Consider the following 18,057-nt stretch of genomic DNA (forward strand, 5'->3'; position numbering starts at 1 on the left):
GCATAATAATAGATACCTTCACTTCAAATCTAACCATCCTCCACAGGTTAAAAGAGTTGTGGTAATATCTCTTGTGGATAGAGTACTTAATATCTGGTCAGAGCCATATGTTAAAGAAGAATTAAATTTTATTACAGACATACTTTTTGGCAACGGGTACCCAATTTCTCTCATTAATACTGTTATTGCTCAAAGATTAAAGATACATTCTTCTGAAGCCTTAAATCCCACACCAGTAAATTATTCAAATAAACCCACAAACACGATTTACCTACCTTATATCCCGAAAATTACTTCAAAACTGAAAAAAGTTTATTTAAAGAACAATTTACGTGTTGTATTCACAAGCAATTTAAGTATAATGAATCTTGTCAATTCTGGTAAGGATAAAACCCCAATTACTCGTCTACAAGGGGTGTATCAAATACCATGTAGTTGTGGAAATTATTACATTGGTCGAACCCACCAAAATTTAGGAACAAGATTGCAGCAACACAAAGAAAGTATTGAAAAAGCATTAAAATCTAAAATAACTCCATATGTTTCGATTCAGCTTTAAGCAATCATATTTTTGAAAATCCAGACCATCATGTTCTATTTGACGAAACTATTCTAATTAGCAATGACCTAGGAATCAAACAAACTGTCCGTGAGGCAATCGAAATCAAACGAAACTTAAATAATAACACATCCCTAAATCGAGACTTGGGTGAATACACACTCAACCCTATGTACACAAAATTAATCATAGAAAATAATCTAACTCAAAATAAAACAAAAATAGGAACGAACAAAAACAAGCCCAATATCAAAAGAACTATCAGATTAGCTGCAGAGAAGGCAAATATCGCAATAAGAAATCATTCCAATTTTTAATAAATACAGTTAGTGAAATGAATGAACCTTTTTATCTTGCAAAATGTTAGCTTTTATCAGACAGTCTTGGCTGAACTTTTCGTTAAGAAGTAATGATGCCAAGGCTATTTTAAAATAAAAACAAATGGATTTTTAACTGAGAACTTTTATTGTAAGTGTTTTATTGTTTTTTATTTTATCTTTGCTGAAGACGGCCCTTAGATATAGGGCCGTAAAATTCAAATAGGTTTTGTTGGTTCACTGTCTTGGGAAAAAAGTCCTCATTATTCTCTCTTTTGTTGTTGTATTATGGAAAGGCAGTGTGGTCTTCGTCATTATTTACGTCATCATCTTTTTAGACAACCTTTAACTTGTTACAAGCTCTGTACAACAGCTGATAATTCTAAACCTATACTTTATTTACAATTAGATAATGAGACAGTTTTTAAGTTTTAGCATGCTTAAAAAAAAGAATCAAAACAAAACATATTTTTAATCGTTTTGAATGCTGAAGAGGCTTTACTTATGACTTCAACTGCATTAAGGCACAATCAGCTTTGATCTCAATCAAAAGAAGTCACTGTAGATTGTGTATTTTCAGGGACTTCCCTTCAAAACTGGAGTATTGTATTCATAGTTTATTCCTTGTAGTATAATTTGATAGTGGTATTTACTTGATTCAGAGCTTCTGTTATGGACTTGCCTCAAATTCCAGTGACTGAAGATGTCACCCTTTCTGAAGTTTTTGTTGTTAAAAATGGTAAGTTATTCAATTATATTTGCAGTTATAAAATAAAATTAAAGCTGTATTTTCTTTAGTAAATATTCACTTTTTAAAAGATATATATATATATATATATATATATATATATATATATATATATATATATATATATATATATATATATATATATATATATTTCAAGGCTGTATCCAGGCAGGAGGGTCACAGGATTTGAACCCCCCTCTCCTCCTCAAAAATGTGTCTGATTCTTAAACATGTAAAAAAAAATGCAAATAATCTTTTGAATGATTTTTGATAAGGTTAACAGAAAGTGTTGCCAAACATAACTACTTAGTTGTACTCATTTTTTTCATAGGACAATTTTGCAATACTGGAAAATGTGATACTGTTCTAAAAACCTTAAATTTCTTTATAAGAAGCACATGCTCTTGTATCAACCCTTAAGAGCTAAAAGTGTTTTGTTATACAAAACACACAAAAGCTTAATATATTAGTTATATTTTTTTACGTATGATGATATAACCAAACACCAGGCAGAAGAATTTCCTTTCTTGAATGCATAAATGATAAAAATAAAAACAATAAAAAAAAACCTTACACCCAAAAGTGAAGGTTGTTATGTTGTAGCCATAAAATGTATCTGAAGGAACAGCTTCGTTTACTAGCCATATGTTATCAATACTATTTAAGAAAAAATTGTATATTTAGGCTTTTTATAACTGAGTTAACCATACACCAAAAAAAGAAAACACTCATATAGTAGCTACAGATCAAAGTTACAGAACCTTGCTAAAATGCATTTAAGGATGCCAAGTTAGAATAAAATAGCAATATTTTAATGTAATTTTATCAAAAAGTCTATCTATGTACAAATTAAAGCGTACTTTACCTTGGAGTTGGCTCTTAGCTTTTCCCTCCTGTTTCCTAAGTCTTTTTTTTTTTAAGTTTGTGTATGTGCTTCCTGTTCAATTTACATGGAATGCTTTTTGTTTTTATGTTTTCAAGGAAATGTGGTTTTTTCATTTTCTTTAGACTTTTTGTTTTAATAAGAAAAGGTTTTAAGGGAGGGGAAGAGCCTTTTCCCCTGTATTATTAAATTTTAGTGGCATGAAATTCAAATAAAAAATCTAGCATTCATAACATTTGTATAACTGCGGAATTTTTTTTCATCAAATTAAAGTAGAGAACAGTTTACAGTAAGCATGAGCAAACTAAATAAAATTTTTTAATTTTCCCATTAAAAGTTAGAAAGGTTCAGATTTAAAGATATGTAATGTTTTGCTGTTAAATGAAAATTTTGTTAATATTAAGCCTTAAATTTTTTTAAGACAAGGGGACTGGGGTTAATCAAGATTTTGTATGGTACCAAGAAAGGCTAAAACCTCCACTGGCTTCAGTTCCTCTTTGCTACCAAAGTAAATTCATGGTTGCAACAGATGTGATCACACACATTATTTTATCAGATTTTTTTGCTTTGGTTCCCAATAAATTATAAAATCTATTAATTTTATTCAAATAAATTTACAAATTCAAAAAAATATCTAAGAAATAATAGCCTTAACCCTTCCTAAAAAAAAACTAAAATATGTGGCCGTAAGTATATAGCTCAAGATAATATCTAATGCCCTTCAAAATCAATTCACCAAATAAGAAAGTACTCATCCTCTCCAGGAAAATCCTAGGAAAAAAGAAATAGATCCTAAGAATATCGAGGACTGAAATTAGATGTTACTTGAGGGAAACTTAATTAAAACAATAATGAAGGAAAGAGTTTAAAAAATTTATTTGGTTTCGGGCTGAAGGGCCTTGAGATGAAGATCAGCATAGCTGGTTAGAGCTTTAAAGAGTCTAATGCTGTATCCAATAGCTTTTTCCTTTATTCTTGCTCTCCTTTGTAATTGTATACACCCTTTGATTTGTTCTTGCTTATGGTATTGGTATCAAAGTTCTTATGTTAAGATGCGTTCTGGCACTCATCTTACCAATTGTATTCTAGTAAAAAGAGAGGTTAAACCAGTTTTGGTTAATAGTCCAGCTTTATCTGAACAGCTACTAGAAATATTCTCCCTCCTTATTGTCTGGTTCATTTATATTAGTGATCTCTCTTATTTTTGAGAATAGCTCTGCTAGCTAAAAATCTTGGTTCACTTCAAACTGTCGTTAATGTTGTCCATTCTAGTCTGTCAGATATAAATCTTTCCTTAGAGGCTCCTAAATCCAAATTTACTGTATTTAATCCAAAGTCTGGAGTGAGTGAGTGTCTTCTAGTTGGTCCGTTCTCAGTTGCAAGTACAAATACGTTAAGTTATTCACAAGCTATCAAGAAAAACATTCATAAGACTTATGGCATGCTCACCAAAATGAAAGGCCAGTTTGATAAGAATTGCCCAAAAAGGCTCTACAATGCTGTGCTTACGCCCCACATATTTTTATTATGTCGGTTTAGAAGTTGCTTAGTAAGGCTAAACCTCCTTTAATCCGGAGACGTTTCTTCAGGTTTTTTGACCTCCCTCTTTAAGTCAGGAATACTTGTATCACTCAGAAATACAGAGTTTGTATATTACTGGGAAAATAGAGGAACTTTGTTAAGGATTCCAAAAGCATAGAGAACGTATCGTGGATTTTCTTCTGAATTGCGCCCGTGTTTAAATTGTATGGGTTTTAATCAGAGGTGTCTCACTTCTCTTTGTAGTAGTGTCTCCTCGTTTTGAGTTTTACTTGGTTGTTCTTTGCAATCAGTTTGTTTTGGATTTCATTTATTTATAGTCAGTGATTTATGGTATCTCTAGGCTTAAAAAATTATTTTACTTTATTTTGACTCATATTTAGATTAAATTAGCCCTTTTATATTTCTTTAAAAGTGTTTTTAAAATTAATTATTAAATTAAAAACTGTTGGATTTTTTCAGAAAGCTTTGCTGTTGTTTATTATGTCTCTTTATTAATGTTTTTTTTAGAAGCTGAACAAGCTCTACCTAGTGAGAGTGAGGAGCTCTTTGATATTTTAAACATTTGTTTGACTCCTAAGTTTGAAGCTGTTTCTTTGACTACTTTTCCCAGCAGCACGGGACCATTTAAATTAGAAGCTGACGCCCAAGAATTTGAACCTACCTGTTTTGATAATGAAGGTATGTTGCAAACATTTGGTTTGTAGAATCATCGATATCATGAACATTTCATAAAAAAAACCAGGTTACATAGACTAAATTTTAGTATTTTAAAATAATCATCCTATGAAACTTTTCTTAAATCTTATTCCAGTATGCAAGCATTTGCTAAACTGGTTTTAAGTTTAATAACAACTTAGAAAGTGATATTTGAAAGATGTAAAAAGATAAAAATCCAGTTAGAAAAAAAAACTATGTTGCCAATTTCAAAGCCAGACCTAGGCACTTCGTTTCTAGCTTTTACATATTGATTATCGTTGTAACAGTTTCCTAATAAATCAGCTTCGTTTACTACTCTTTCCTTGGGAAAATGGAGGGCTCACCAGTGAATCCATTCAACGTTGAAGGGTCCTAATGACTTTTAATCTATAGTTACTTATTTTGTAGCATCTTTTTAGTTTTTTACTGGGTTTTGCGCCACTTTTCTTGGCGTCGAAGGTTGTGACTGCGTTGTTATTCCAACATAATATTACTTTTTTCTACGCTTTCATTTTTGACTTTCTCTTAGTTTTTGCTGTTGCTTGTCTTCTAACAGTACAATAAATTTTTTTTCACTCCATTTTTGACATGTTCCTAGACCTGCTTTCTCGTAATTGCTTTTAAATCCCACTGCTGCCTATCTTTTAACGGGATATTTACTAGTTCCCACAGTAGCACTAGGTACGTGATTGACATAAACGAATCAGATTCGCTCTCTGTGGGGAAGTCAGGAGAAGGGTAATTTTGAAAAAAAAATAGAAAAAAATTAGGTATTTTTTTAACTCGCGAAGAGGTGATCGGATCTTAATGAAATTTCATATTTAGAAAGACCTCGTAACTTAGATCCCTTATTTTAAATCCTGAACGGATCTAGTGTCATTGTGGTGATTGGGGGGACCGGAAATCTTGGAAAAGGCTTAGAGTGGAGAGATCAGGATGAAACTTGGTTGGAAGAATAAGCACAAGTCCAAAATACGAGACTGACATAACCGAACTGGATCTGCTCTCTTTGGGGGAGCTAGGGGGGGGGGTTTGTAATTCAGAAAAATTGAGAAAAATTAGGTATTTTTAACTTATGAATGGGGGATCAGATCTTAATGATATTTGATATTTAGATTGATCTTGTGCTTCAAAGCTTTTAATTATGATCCCGACCAGATCCCGTGACATTTGGACAATTGGAGGGGGAAACCGGAAATCTCGGAAAACGTGAAAATTTAGGTATCTTTATCTTACGAACGGGTGATCGGTTCTTAATGAAACTTGATATACAGAAAGATCTTATGTCTCAGATGTTCCATTTTCAGTTCAAATCGGATCCGGGGACATAGAGGGTTGGAGGTGGGAAACAGAAACCTTGGAAACCGAAAATCTTGGAAAACGCTTACAGAGGAGAGATTGGGATGAATCTTGATGGGAAGAATAAGCATAAGTTCTATATAAGTGATTGACATAATTGAAACGGATCCGCTCGCTCTTTTTGGAGGATTTTTTTTTTTGGGGGGGGGTGTTAATTTGGAAAAATTGAGGTATTTTTAACTTAAGAACAGATGACCGGATCTTGATGAAATTTGATATTTGGAAGGGAATTACATCTCAGAGCTCTTATATTAAATCCCGACCAGATCTGGTGATATTTGGGGGAGCTCGAGGGGGAAACCAGAAATCTTGGAAAACGCTTAGAGTGGAGAGATTGGGATGAAACTTGGTGGGTAAAATAAGCAACTGTCGAAGATACGTGATTGTAATAACCGGACTGGATCCGCTTTCTTTGGGGGAGTTAGGGGGTCCAGTGCTTTGGCGAGTTTGATGCTTCTGGACGTGCTAGGACGATGAAAAGTAGTAGGCATATCAGGGACCTGCACAAATTGACTTGATAAAGTTTTTTCCCCAATTCAACCATCGGGGGGGGGCGAAGGAAGAGGAGAAATTTGAAAAAATGAGGTACTATTAACTTACGAGTGGGTGATCGGATCTTGATAAATTTTAGAAGGACTTCATAACTCAGAGCTCTTATTTTAATTCCCAACCGGCATTAAGCCTCTGATTTTCCTTTCATATCTGTCTATTCATTCTTAAAATTTTGCTGGATCTCAAGCCATATGAGCTCTTGGCTCTTGGCTCTTCCGACCTCGTCACAAGTGCCATATGAGCTCTTAGCTCTTGTTGACTCTGTTGCTAGAGATTGAAAAAATTGAATGAATGATATAGTTATAGAGTTCAAATTTACAATATGTCTAATATTTTATTCTCAGAAGGATAATGAAGAAATCGAACCTTTTAATTATCCTAGCTATTCCTGGATTTTTGATAAAAAAGAATATTTATATCAAGCAAAGCACGCTAAATAGTAACGACAGGAATATACACACATTTGTCATAGAGAATACACTCAGATTATGCTTACAATTTGAAAGAGTCGATGGAATTGATTATCGAATGACAAGATTACCAAATTATGTGAGAGGTACTTATAAACAAATACTGGAATTTGTAAAAAAAAAATTGCAATAACATAAAAAATAAGGATAATAAATGTTTTTTTTAATATCTAAGAATAGCAAAAAGAAAGGCTGAATATAAAACTGATTATTCGTTCTATTTAGAATTGCTTACTATGTATAAATTAAGTGAATTGGTTCATGAAGAAATAATTAAACGAAAAAATGATTTATGCAAAACATTACAGTTTTTTCCTCGTGAAAAATATATGTAATAAGTAAAATTAAATGGTTATAAATATTGCATGGAGTCTGTTAAGTTTAAGACGTAAATAAATTTTTTTTACTTTCCACCCGCTCTTCGTAATATATATTTCCTTAGTAAAAAAAAAAAAAAAATCATAAAATAAAGCTAACAGCCCCTTTGTATTTAAATTAGCCGACAAGTTAATATATCGTCTCCAGAACCAAGTAGAAACTTGTCACGGGTACTCATTATGGCTTCTATTGCAATAATTAATAATTGTCTTGTAACTTTTGATGGGTTGAGTCAAAATTAAGAAATTATACATATTCAAAATCATCATTAAAGAAGATTCGTTTGATATGTATATTGAACAAAATTAAATCATCCTGGCCCAAAAAAAAATATAATGCTAAAATTAATAGACTAGTATCTTTTCACTGTTCGAGCAAAGATGGTGTATGTAGAATGCTTCTCTGTAAAAAAAAAAAAAAAATGCGAAATCCCTCTCCCATGCAGTTATCCATTTTTTAAAATAAATTCTTTGCGTTTTTTCAATAGATAAATTGATAGAATATACATAAACCAAAAATTCAAGAAACATTAATTTTTTTCAATTTTTGGCTAAACCCTTACCCCAGGCCGTTATCCATTTTTTTGTGTTGGTGATCTCACTATCCCGCTGTTTTTTTTTTTTTTTGTTTGGAGGGAAGCTGGCAGCGTCTTACAACTCGATTTGGGCCCCCTGGTCTGATTGTGTTGACATTGTCAGTTGCTACACAAGGTAACAGTAAGAGTGGAATTGTTGGTTCGCAACCGATGGTCAGTGGACCACTTAACCAACTTGGCCATCTATGACCTGCAGAGAAACTTTATTTATTCTTTTTGCGTTTCATTTGACTGGCTTCTGGTGATGTTTCCGTTGATTCGTGTTTGGATATCCAGAACTCCGAATTACAGAATCTCCTGGGAATAAACCCAGAGATAATTAAAAGAAAGATTAATTTTGAATTGAAATTTTTTTTAATAGAATTAGTAACTAATAAATGGAGAACCTTTTCAGCGAAATGAAAATGGAAAATAAATATAATCAAACTATTAGGAAAGAAGATTTAGACATTGGAACGGAATACACAATTACAAGAATGAAATGTGTTACAACTAAATATGGGATTAAACTCGTTATTACACTTCGATTTTAAAGCAGCTGATCTTGAAAAGAAATTCAAAATTTAGATAAAGGTATGTTTTAAAGGTTATGGAAAGACAAAATAAAGATAAAATAATTATTTAGATTTTGATATCAAACTTTCCACCAAATATTAACATTTTATTGGTAGAATACGAAAAATGGAATATATTCAAACTGTTATTTCACAAGACCTGTTGCGATCTTAAAGTTCAGGATGGACAATTATAAAAAGGTCAGAAATTTTTATTGAAATGGTGTGAATTCAATTGATGGGGTGATCTAGAACCCATGTTTACATTGTGAAAAAGTATAAAAATAAGACCAAATTTGATTCCCAAGGACCTGTTTTCATGTTGAATTTAGGAGTAGAAAGTTTTCAAAATGTGCAATAATTAATATTAAAATGATGTAAAATGGACTGAAACTGATGTAAATTGAATGGATGCTTTACGTGATCCAGAAACCCGATTTACTATACTACTCTCCTTGAAGTGCAATTTAATATAAAGGGTTTAGACCAGAAAGTGTTATACTATAGTTATTTGCCTTGGTGTTTCTTACTCTGTTTTTGGTTTTCATATCAGTCGTATTTGTATATTAATTTATCCCCCCTGAGAATTCAACGTTTACAGATTTCGAATTTGCTATTGTCATCGTTGCCTATGCAAGGTTGTCAAGTCAGTTTTATTTTGGGCGAATTATAAATTTAAGACAAAAAGTTGTTGGTGTAAGGATGCCAATTTAATTTTATTTTGGGCGAATTACAAATTTCAGCCAAAAGTTGGTGAATAATTCACTAAAACTAGTATCGATTCACTGACTAAGCAAGTGGAAGATGGATTTCCTGCCGCAAGCGCCGGTGTACCTACCGGTATTAAGATCCATTATTCTTTAGGGATCAGGTGAGCGGGGATCAACGCTTCCCTTGCTGAGTAACCTTGGAAGGTGCTGCGTTCACCTCCAGAACCAACCCAAAAGCACCAAAAAGCCCCCGAAATCACGACGATTTGATTCGAAAAAGCCATATTACACAAGACCACTTCATTTTGCTTGGTATCAGCACAACCTATCTTTGTTAAACTGGTTAAAACCTATCTACCCAAAAGCCCACCAAATGGCATTGCCTGCTTGACGACAAAGTCTGAACGTAGACGGCGAGGGAAAAAAAGAAGAAGAACAGGTTGAAGCCTCATGGAGGCAAGATACCTAACGGCAAGATACTAACGGCAGTTAAATCACCTCCGTACGAGATTCCACCTCTGTTTTTACCATGGTGTGAAGAACCAGTCATAATAACTGCTTCCAACCCACCTTACCTGCAACCTGGAGTGTTTACAGCAAATACGTGATGTCCTAATAACTTTCTATGTAACACGAGGTCTCTAAACAACAAGGTAGAAGAGCTTGAAGTTATTATCAAACAGTTCATTTGATCAAACAGTCCCGGCTCAATAGTAACCGAAACTATAAAAAATGGAATTTTGATACCAATAGTTACATCAAAAGAATCTTATTTGAATGCTGATTTTAAATATATAAGTTTCATCAAGATCAGTTATACCCATCAAAAGTTACGAGCCTGAGAAAATTTGTCTTATTTTTGAAAATAGGGGGAAACACCCCCTAAAAGTCATACAATCTTAACGAAAATCACACCATCAGATTCAGCGTATCAGAGAACCTTATTGTAGAACTCAAGCTCCTATCTACAAAAATGTGGAATTTCGCATTTTTTGCCAGAAGACAAATCAGGGATGCGCGTTTATTTGTTTTTTTTCCCCAGGGTGATCGTATCGACTGAGTGGTCCTAGAATGTTGCGAGAGGACTCATTCTAACGGAAATTAAAAGTTCTAGTGTCCTTTTTAAGTGGCAAATAAATAAATTTGAGGGCACCTAGGCCCCCTCCCACGCTCATTTTTTCCCAAAAGTCACCAGATCAAAATTCTGAGATATTCATTTTATTCACCATAGTCGAAAAATCTAATAACTATGTCTTTGGGGACGACTTACTCCCCTGCAGTCCCCGTGGGAGGGGCTGCAAGTTATAAACTTTGACCTGTGTTTATATATAGTAATGGTTACTGGGAAGGGTACAGAGGTTTTCAGGGGGATTTTTTCTGTTTAGGGGGAGATTTGAGGGGGGGGTTACGCGGGAGGATATTTCAATGGAGAAACTCGTCATGGGGAAGAGAATTTCAATAAAGGGGGAGCAGGACTTTCTAGCATTATTTGAAAAAAAAACAATAAAAAATAATTATGACAAGTTTTTTCTACTGAAAGTAAGGAGCAGGATTAAAACTTAAAACGAACAAAAATTATTACGCTTATGAGAGGCTTACCTCCTCGTTATACCTCACTCTTTACGCCAAAGTATTTTTTAGTAATTTCAACTATTTATTCTACGGCCTTTGTGATTTAGAGCTCATCCTTAAGGAATTGAGACAAAATTTAAGCTTTAGGCTAAAGAGCGGAGTATCGACGAGGGTTGAACCCCCACATACACGCAATAAAAACATACAAATATAGAAGTTCGTTACGTAAATTAATTCGTAAGTTAAGTATTTTTTTACCAATGAAAACGTTTGTAAAAAATTAAAAGTTGTAGTTGCTGTTTTAAGTAATCAAAAAATTGGATGGCGACTTGGCCTCCTCCCTTGCTCCTTTTTTTCAAAATCTTCCGATTAATTAATATGCAAATTTCGTTTTAATCATTTATGTGCGGAGAGTCAAGATCAAAACATGCATTAATTCAAAAATGTGAAAAAATTAAATTAAAAGAAACAAGTTTTTTTTAAATGAAAGTAAGGAGCAACATTAAAACTTAAAACTGACAAAAATTACTCCGTATATGAAAGGGGCTTTTCCTCCTCAACGCCCCGCTCTTTACGCTAAAGTTTCTTACTGTTTTAAAAATAGAGTTAAGAGAAAGAGTCAAACTTTAGCGTAAAGAGCGGGGCGTTGAGGAGGGAAAGCCCCTTTCATATGCGGAGTAATTTCTGTTTGTTTTAAGTTTTAATGTTGCTCCTTACTTTCATTTAAAAAAAACTTGTTTTTTTATTTTCAAACAGAAAAGCTACTCAATTGTAGCTGTTGTTAAATGACGGGACATTACTGCAATTATGTATTAAGTGCAATTTATGTATGTAAAGAGGGTTTAAATAAATTTTATTTATTATTTTGACTCAAAGTAATTTGAATGGATCATTCAAGTGGTCCAGAAACTTCGTTTACTATACTACTCTCCTTTAAGTGTAATTTATGTATGTAAAGAGGGTTTAAATAAATTTTATTTATCATGTATATATATATATATATATATATATATATATATATATATATATATATATATATATATATATATATATATATATATATATATATATATTTGATGACATTGTTGCCCTGGTTATTGTAAAATATAAATTGTAGAATATTGCCTCAAATTTTGAGTCAAAGATATTTTGACTCAAAGTAATTTGAATGGACCATTCAAGTGGTCCAGAAACTTCGTTTAATATACAACTCTCCTTTAAGTGCAATTTATGTATGTAAAGAGGGTTTAAATAAATTATTATTTATTATATACATATATAAGACAGAAAGCGGTGTTATGAAATATCATGAGCATTTCCTCACTAAAACAGTTGGGGTAAGCAACAGCGACAAGCTTTGGATTACGAAAGAACTTTAAACCTGAATCATGACCCGCTACAAGCTTCAACGCAGTACTAACATTTATTACGCAGTAATATATAATTTATGCGTGGTTTCCTACCTGAAAAAATTAGCAAACAAATATTAACTCTTGGGAGTTGCTCTGCTCTGAACAAATGATAATAATAATAATAATTTATTTGTGACCCACTTGAAACAGCGGAGCATAAAAACAAAGACACAGAAAAAAAACAACTTCTGATAACACATTAAATTACTGTAGAAAACATTTTAAAAGATCATGAAAAGGGCTAATAGTAAAATGTATCGAGTCGTATAGTTTCTGGTGTAGCACTTTAAGTTTATTTAATAAATCTGGAGCCCCAAAATTTGTTACCATATCACTGTTCTTGTACCAGGGAGGAAGATACAAGAAAAAGGGAGGAAACGAAAATAAGATGACTTGAGAGCCTTCAAATCTGTTCTTTTTAAAACAGGATACAATCCAGAAAGATATAAAACCGAGTGATCACAAAAGCAAGAATGAATCTGTGAAAGGGCTTTGCGGTTGTATTTCCCCCTGTTCGCAACAATCTTAGAATAACCCACTTGAAGTTTGACCTTAGCATCAGAAACAATTTTATTACGAAAAGAGACTAAATTGCTAGTAAGGGTAATGCCCAACCACCTTAAAGAAGTCACGCACGGAACGCTAAATTCAGAACAATTAAGTCTAGAAGATTGGTTAGGAGAAGGACCAAAATGAAGGATTTCACATTTATCATGGTTAAGGGTTAGACATACATTCGAGAAAGCAGTAGAGATAGAACGAACAGAAGCCAAAAGCCCAGATTTAGTTTTACTAATGAGAAGAATATCGTCTGCATAAGCAAGATATGAGACATTTGAGCCAAAATCAGACATGCATTAATTCAAAAACTTTCAGAAATTAAATAAAAAAACAATTTTTTTAAAATGAAAGTAAGGAGCGACATTAAAACTTAAAACGAACAGAAATTACTCCGTATATGAAAGGGGCTTTTCCTCCTCGACACCCCGCTCCTTGCACTAAAGTTTGATTCTTTCTCGCAACTCTTCTTTTTAAAACAATAAAAAACTTTAGCGTAAGGAGCGGGGTGTCGAGGAGGAAAAGCCCCTTTCATATACGGAGTAATTTCTGTCCGTTTTAAGTTTTAATGTCGCTCCTTACTTTCATTTAAAAAAACTTGTTTTTTTTATTTAATCTACATTTGACTCGTAGGTAAGTGCATCAAAGGAATTTAATTGCAAAGTACTGAAACATTGGAAGACTAAAAGTGGGTCTTTAGTCTCTTAACTTTATTCTAAGAGATTTCTTTTGAGCAACTATAAAGTTACACTTGTGAAGCACAGGCGGAGTTTTTTTTTCTCTGATGATTTCTTTGTAAATTTTTTTTTTTGCGAAACACCTCCTGAACATGATCAACACGATGCAGCTTATGAGAAAATCATCAAAAAAGACTAATATTAAACAAGTATAGAAATAAGCTTAAAAGTGCATTAATTATTGAATTAATCATAATGACTGTCTTGTCTGGCACTTTTTTGTCAAGCAAGGATTTTCTTTTTCTTCAGAACTAATAAAGCCCTGCTTTATAAGGAAATGTGAAGTGGAATTTCCTTCTTTAATGCATAAATAATGTAAAACTACTCTCAAATGATATGGGAAATGATAGACGTACAACATGGAGAAAGCTAGACGAAAAAATTATTTACTGAAACCTTTCTATATATCATATTCGTGTCTTTCTTATAACTGACCCTTCCCGCTCACTCTCTTTTTTTGAATTACCCTTACATGAAAATTCCTCTGATCTTCCATCCCAACCTATTTTTCTATGTTATGTAAACCTCTGGGTCTATGACTAATATATTTACAAATCACAGAGAAAAAAGTATAAAGCATTGCCCATGGTAATCAAATATTAGAAATGTGATAATGTTTTTCTGTTTATTTTGAACCAGCCCTTGCTCGAAAATTTCTCTGATACCCCGTGTTCACCTATTTTTCTAAATGTGGACCTCTTGGTATATTGCTAGTATATTTAGTAGTAGTAGTAGACAGGTTTAATAGCAAAAACTTGACAGCTATTGCTGATTTGTGTTCCTTTACAACATATTCAAAATCAAACTATACTTGTAAATATAAATCAAACTATAAATATTAACTCTTATTGTACATTTTGACGAAAACCGGGACGAAAGAATTACCATATCGGTTTGTTCTTGCTTTAACGGGAACTAACCTATCTTGCTTTCTCGTTCTTGATGGTAGAGGTTGATCAGGTAGAATATCACGGTGCTGAGGTTTAGAAAGCAAGAACTTTCCAAAACTCATAATCAGAGTGTCGTACCGGTTTCAGAGTAACGGCAGTCCTAGCACTTCCAGAGCCTTTTCGTAGGGGATGTCACGGCGGCCCAAGACGATAGGTACCGCTCGCTTCTGAACCGATTTAAGCTCCTGACAAAGATACACTGTTGTAAGTGCTGAGGGTACCTAAAAAGGGCATGTATATTCCACAATGGGGCGGACATATGCTATATATGCATGTATGTATATATATATTTATTCCTTATATTTGTGTATGCATACTTAATGCTCTCTGTGTTCGCACTGAACCTACGCACACCGTTTAAAGTCTGTAGACTAGTGTTTGCACTTCTACCCACGTTTTTGATATGTGCGGCAAAGCTGAAGTCATTGGAGAAAGTAACTCCAAAGATCTTGATACTGTTTGTTGGAAGGAATGGAACATTTGGCTCCATAACATCACTTTTTAGTGGGTTAAAGCGCACTATCTTCGACTTGTTCATATTAATTCCAAGATTTAGCTCCGCGCACTCTTTTGTGAAAACACTGAAAAAATTTGAACTGAATTGTGGCATCACAACTCCGTTTTGTACTAAATATTTCAGGATAAATGACAGGTCTTCCGCGAACTTGTAGCGGTCGTCATTGTCAGCTATGAGGAAGTTAATCAAACAGTTCGTGGTAACGAACTGTAGTAAGGAGCGACCCGGCTCAATAGTAACCAAAACTCTAAAAAATGGAATTTTGATACCAATACCTACATCAAAAGAATCGTATTTTAATGCTGATTTTAAATATATAAGTTTCATCGAGTTTAGTCATACCCATCAAAAGTTACGAGCCTGAGAAAATTTGCGTTATTTTAGAAAATAGGGGGAAACGCCCCCTAGAAGTCATAGAATCTTAACGAAAATCACACCATCAGATTCAGCGTATCAGAGAACCCTACTGTAGAAGTTTTGGAATTTGTATTTTTTGCCAGAAGGCAGATCACGGATGCGTGTTTATTTTTTTTTTTTGTTTTTTTCCCAGGGGTGATCGTATCGACCCAGTTATCCTAGAATGTTGCAAGAGGGCTCATTCTAACGGAAATGAAAAGTTCTAGTGCCCTTTTTAAGTGACCAAAAAATTGGAGGGCACCTAGGCCCCCTCCCACGCTAATTATTTTACCAAAGTCAACGGATCAAAATTCTGAGATAGCCATTTTATTCAGCGTAGTCGAAAAACCTTATAACTATGTCTTTGGGGACGACTTACTCCCCCACAGTCCCCATGGGAGAAGCAACAAGTTACAAACTTTGACCAATGCTTACATATAGTAATGGTTATTGGGAAGTGTAGAGGCGTTTTCAGGAGGATTTTTTTGGTTGGGGGAGGGGTTGAGAAGAGGGGTATATGCTGGGGGAACTTTCCATTGATAATTTGTCATGGGGGAAGAAAATCTCCATGAAGGGAGCGCAGGATTTACTAGCATTATTTAAAAACACAATGAAAAAATAAATATGAAAAAGTTCTTTCAGCTGGAAGTAAGGAAGAGCATTAAAACTTAAAACAAACAGAAATTATTACCCATCTGAGGGGCTCACCTCCTCCTAATACCTCGCTCTTTACGTTAAAGTATTTTTAGTAATTTCAACTATTTATTCTACGGCTTTTGTGATTCTGGGGTCATTTTTAATGAATTGGGACAAAATTTAAGCTTTAGTGTAAAGAGCAAGGATCTGACAAGGGGGCGAACCCCCTCATATATGTAATAAAAATATGAGAAAACAAAAGTTCTTTACGTAAGCTAATTTATAAGTTACGTAAATCTTTTTCTAATAAAAATATTCGTAAAAATTAAAAGTTGTAGTTGCCTTTTTAATTGACCAAAATATCGGAGGGTAACTAGGCTTCCTCGCCCGCTCTTTTTTCTCAAAATCATTCGATCAAAATTATGAGAAAGCCATTTAGCCAAAAAAAAAATGCAAATTTCGTTTTAATTATTCCTCTGCGGAGAGCCAAAATCAAAACATGCATTGATTCAAAAACGTTCAGAAATTAAATAAAAAAACAAGTTTTTTTAACTGAAAGTAAGGAGCGATATTAAAACTTAAAACGAACAGAAATTACTTCGTATATGAAGGAGGCTGCTTCCTCATCAACGCCCCGCTCTTTACGCTAAAGTTCTTTACTGTTTTAAAAAGAAGAATTGAGAGACAGAGTCAAACTTTAGCGTAAAGAGCGGGGCGTTGATGAGGAAGCAGCCTCTTTCATATACGAAGTAATTTCTGTTCGTTTTAAGTTTTAATGTCGCTCCTTACTTTCAGTTAAAAAAACTTGTTTTTTTTATTTAATTACAGACAAGAATACAATAGCTGCAAGCTTAGTGCCTTGAGGGGCTCCACAGGTGGATGAGGACCATTCGGAATTACTATTACCTTCGTAGAGAGCCAACACACGATGCATCCTCTGACTAAAAAAGTCCAACACGATCGTAAGAGTCTTTTCCCTAGCCCCTATTAGCTTGAGATTAAAGACAGCTACAATGTGATTGATTAAATCAAATGCCTTTCGGAAATCTATGGCACCAAGGTCTACAAAACTGTGACCTTTTTTGACCCACTTGAGGAGACTATCGTGTATCCGCACCCTTGGTATACTGAGGTATTACAGTCTTTCAGTCCGCCGTATTGTCTCTGGTCGATAGATCCCTTAATTGGTCAAGTAAGACCCTCATGATAAAGGTCTCGGCCACTTTTGCCAGGCATGGTGTTTGCGAAATAGCTCTAAGTTTGTCACAGCTCTTAGGGTTGGTAAGGTTCGGAATTATTCTAACGTAAGCTTTCTTCCAAACAGCTGGAAAGATCCCTATACGAAAGCAAATGTTTATCAGCACTGAGAGTGGTTTAGCAATGAAAGGGGCCTATTGTTGAATCAGTTTGGGTGGAAGTTCGTCTTGATAAGCTGAACAGTTTACTTTCACCTTCATCAGGGTCTTATAGGTTGTCATCTCATTGGAAACAACTTCACCTTCATATGCGCAGAAGTCAAGTATTTCAGACTTCTGGGCTTGTGTGGGAGAAGGAAATGAGGTCACGATGCGGGTGAAATATTGATTAACCTCATCAGCAGTTGTGTAAATTCCGTCAGGGTGGATATATATATATATATATATATATATATATATATATATATATATATATATATATATATATATATATATATATATATATATATATATATATATATATATATATATATATATATATATATGTATATATATGTATATATATATATATATATATATATATATATATATATATATGTATATATATATATATATATATATCTATATATATATATATATATATATATATATATATATATATATATATATATATATATATATATATGTATATATATATATATATATATATATATATATATA

The 18,057-nt window shown here is 33.4% G+C and overlaps 1 protein-coding gene across 7 annotated transcripts in view; it reads left to right on the forward strand.

The window, feature by feature from the left end:
• The window catches only part of LOC136040271 (zinc finger protein 665-like), a 131,330-nt gene that overhangs the window by 105,325 nt on the left and 7,948 nt on the right, over positions 1-18,057 (forward strand). For 5 of the 7 annotated variants that reach the window (XM_065724508.1, XM_065724509.1, XM_065724511.1 and 2 more), the window contains 2 exons: positions 1,457-1,615; positions 4,557-4,727. The exons of 1 other annotated variant lie outside the window; for it this stretch is intronic. In XM_065724508.1, the coding sequence (XP_065580580.1) occupies positions 1,549-1,615; positions 4,557-4,727 (238 nt within the window). In that variant the 5' untranslated portion in view covers positions 1,457-1,548. The remainder of the gene's footprint in view (positions 1-1,456; positions 1,616-4,556; positions 4,728-18,057) is intronic. One more of the 7 variants, XM_065724514.1, reaches the window with a different exon arrangement.

This window comes from Artemia franciscana, chromosome 20 (genome assembly GCF_032884065.1).
Source record: "Artemia franciscana chromosome 20, ASM3288406v1, whole genome shotgun sequence".
Taxonomy (NCBI): Eukaryota; Metazoa; Arthropoda; class Branchiopoda; order Anostraca; family Artemiidae; genus Artemia; species Artemia franciscana.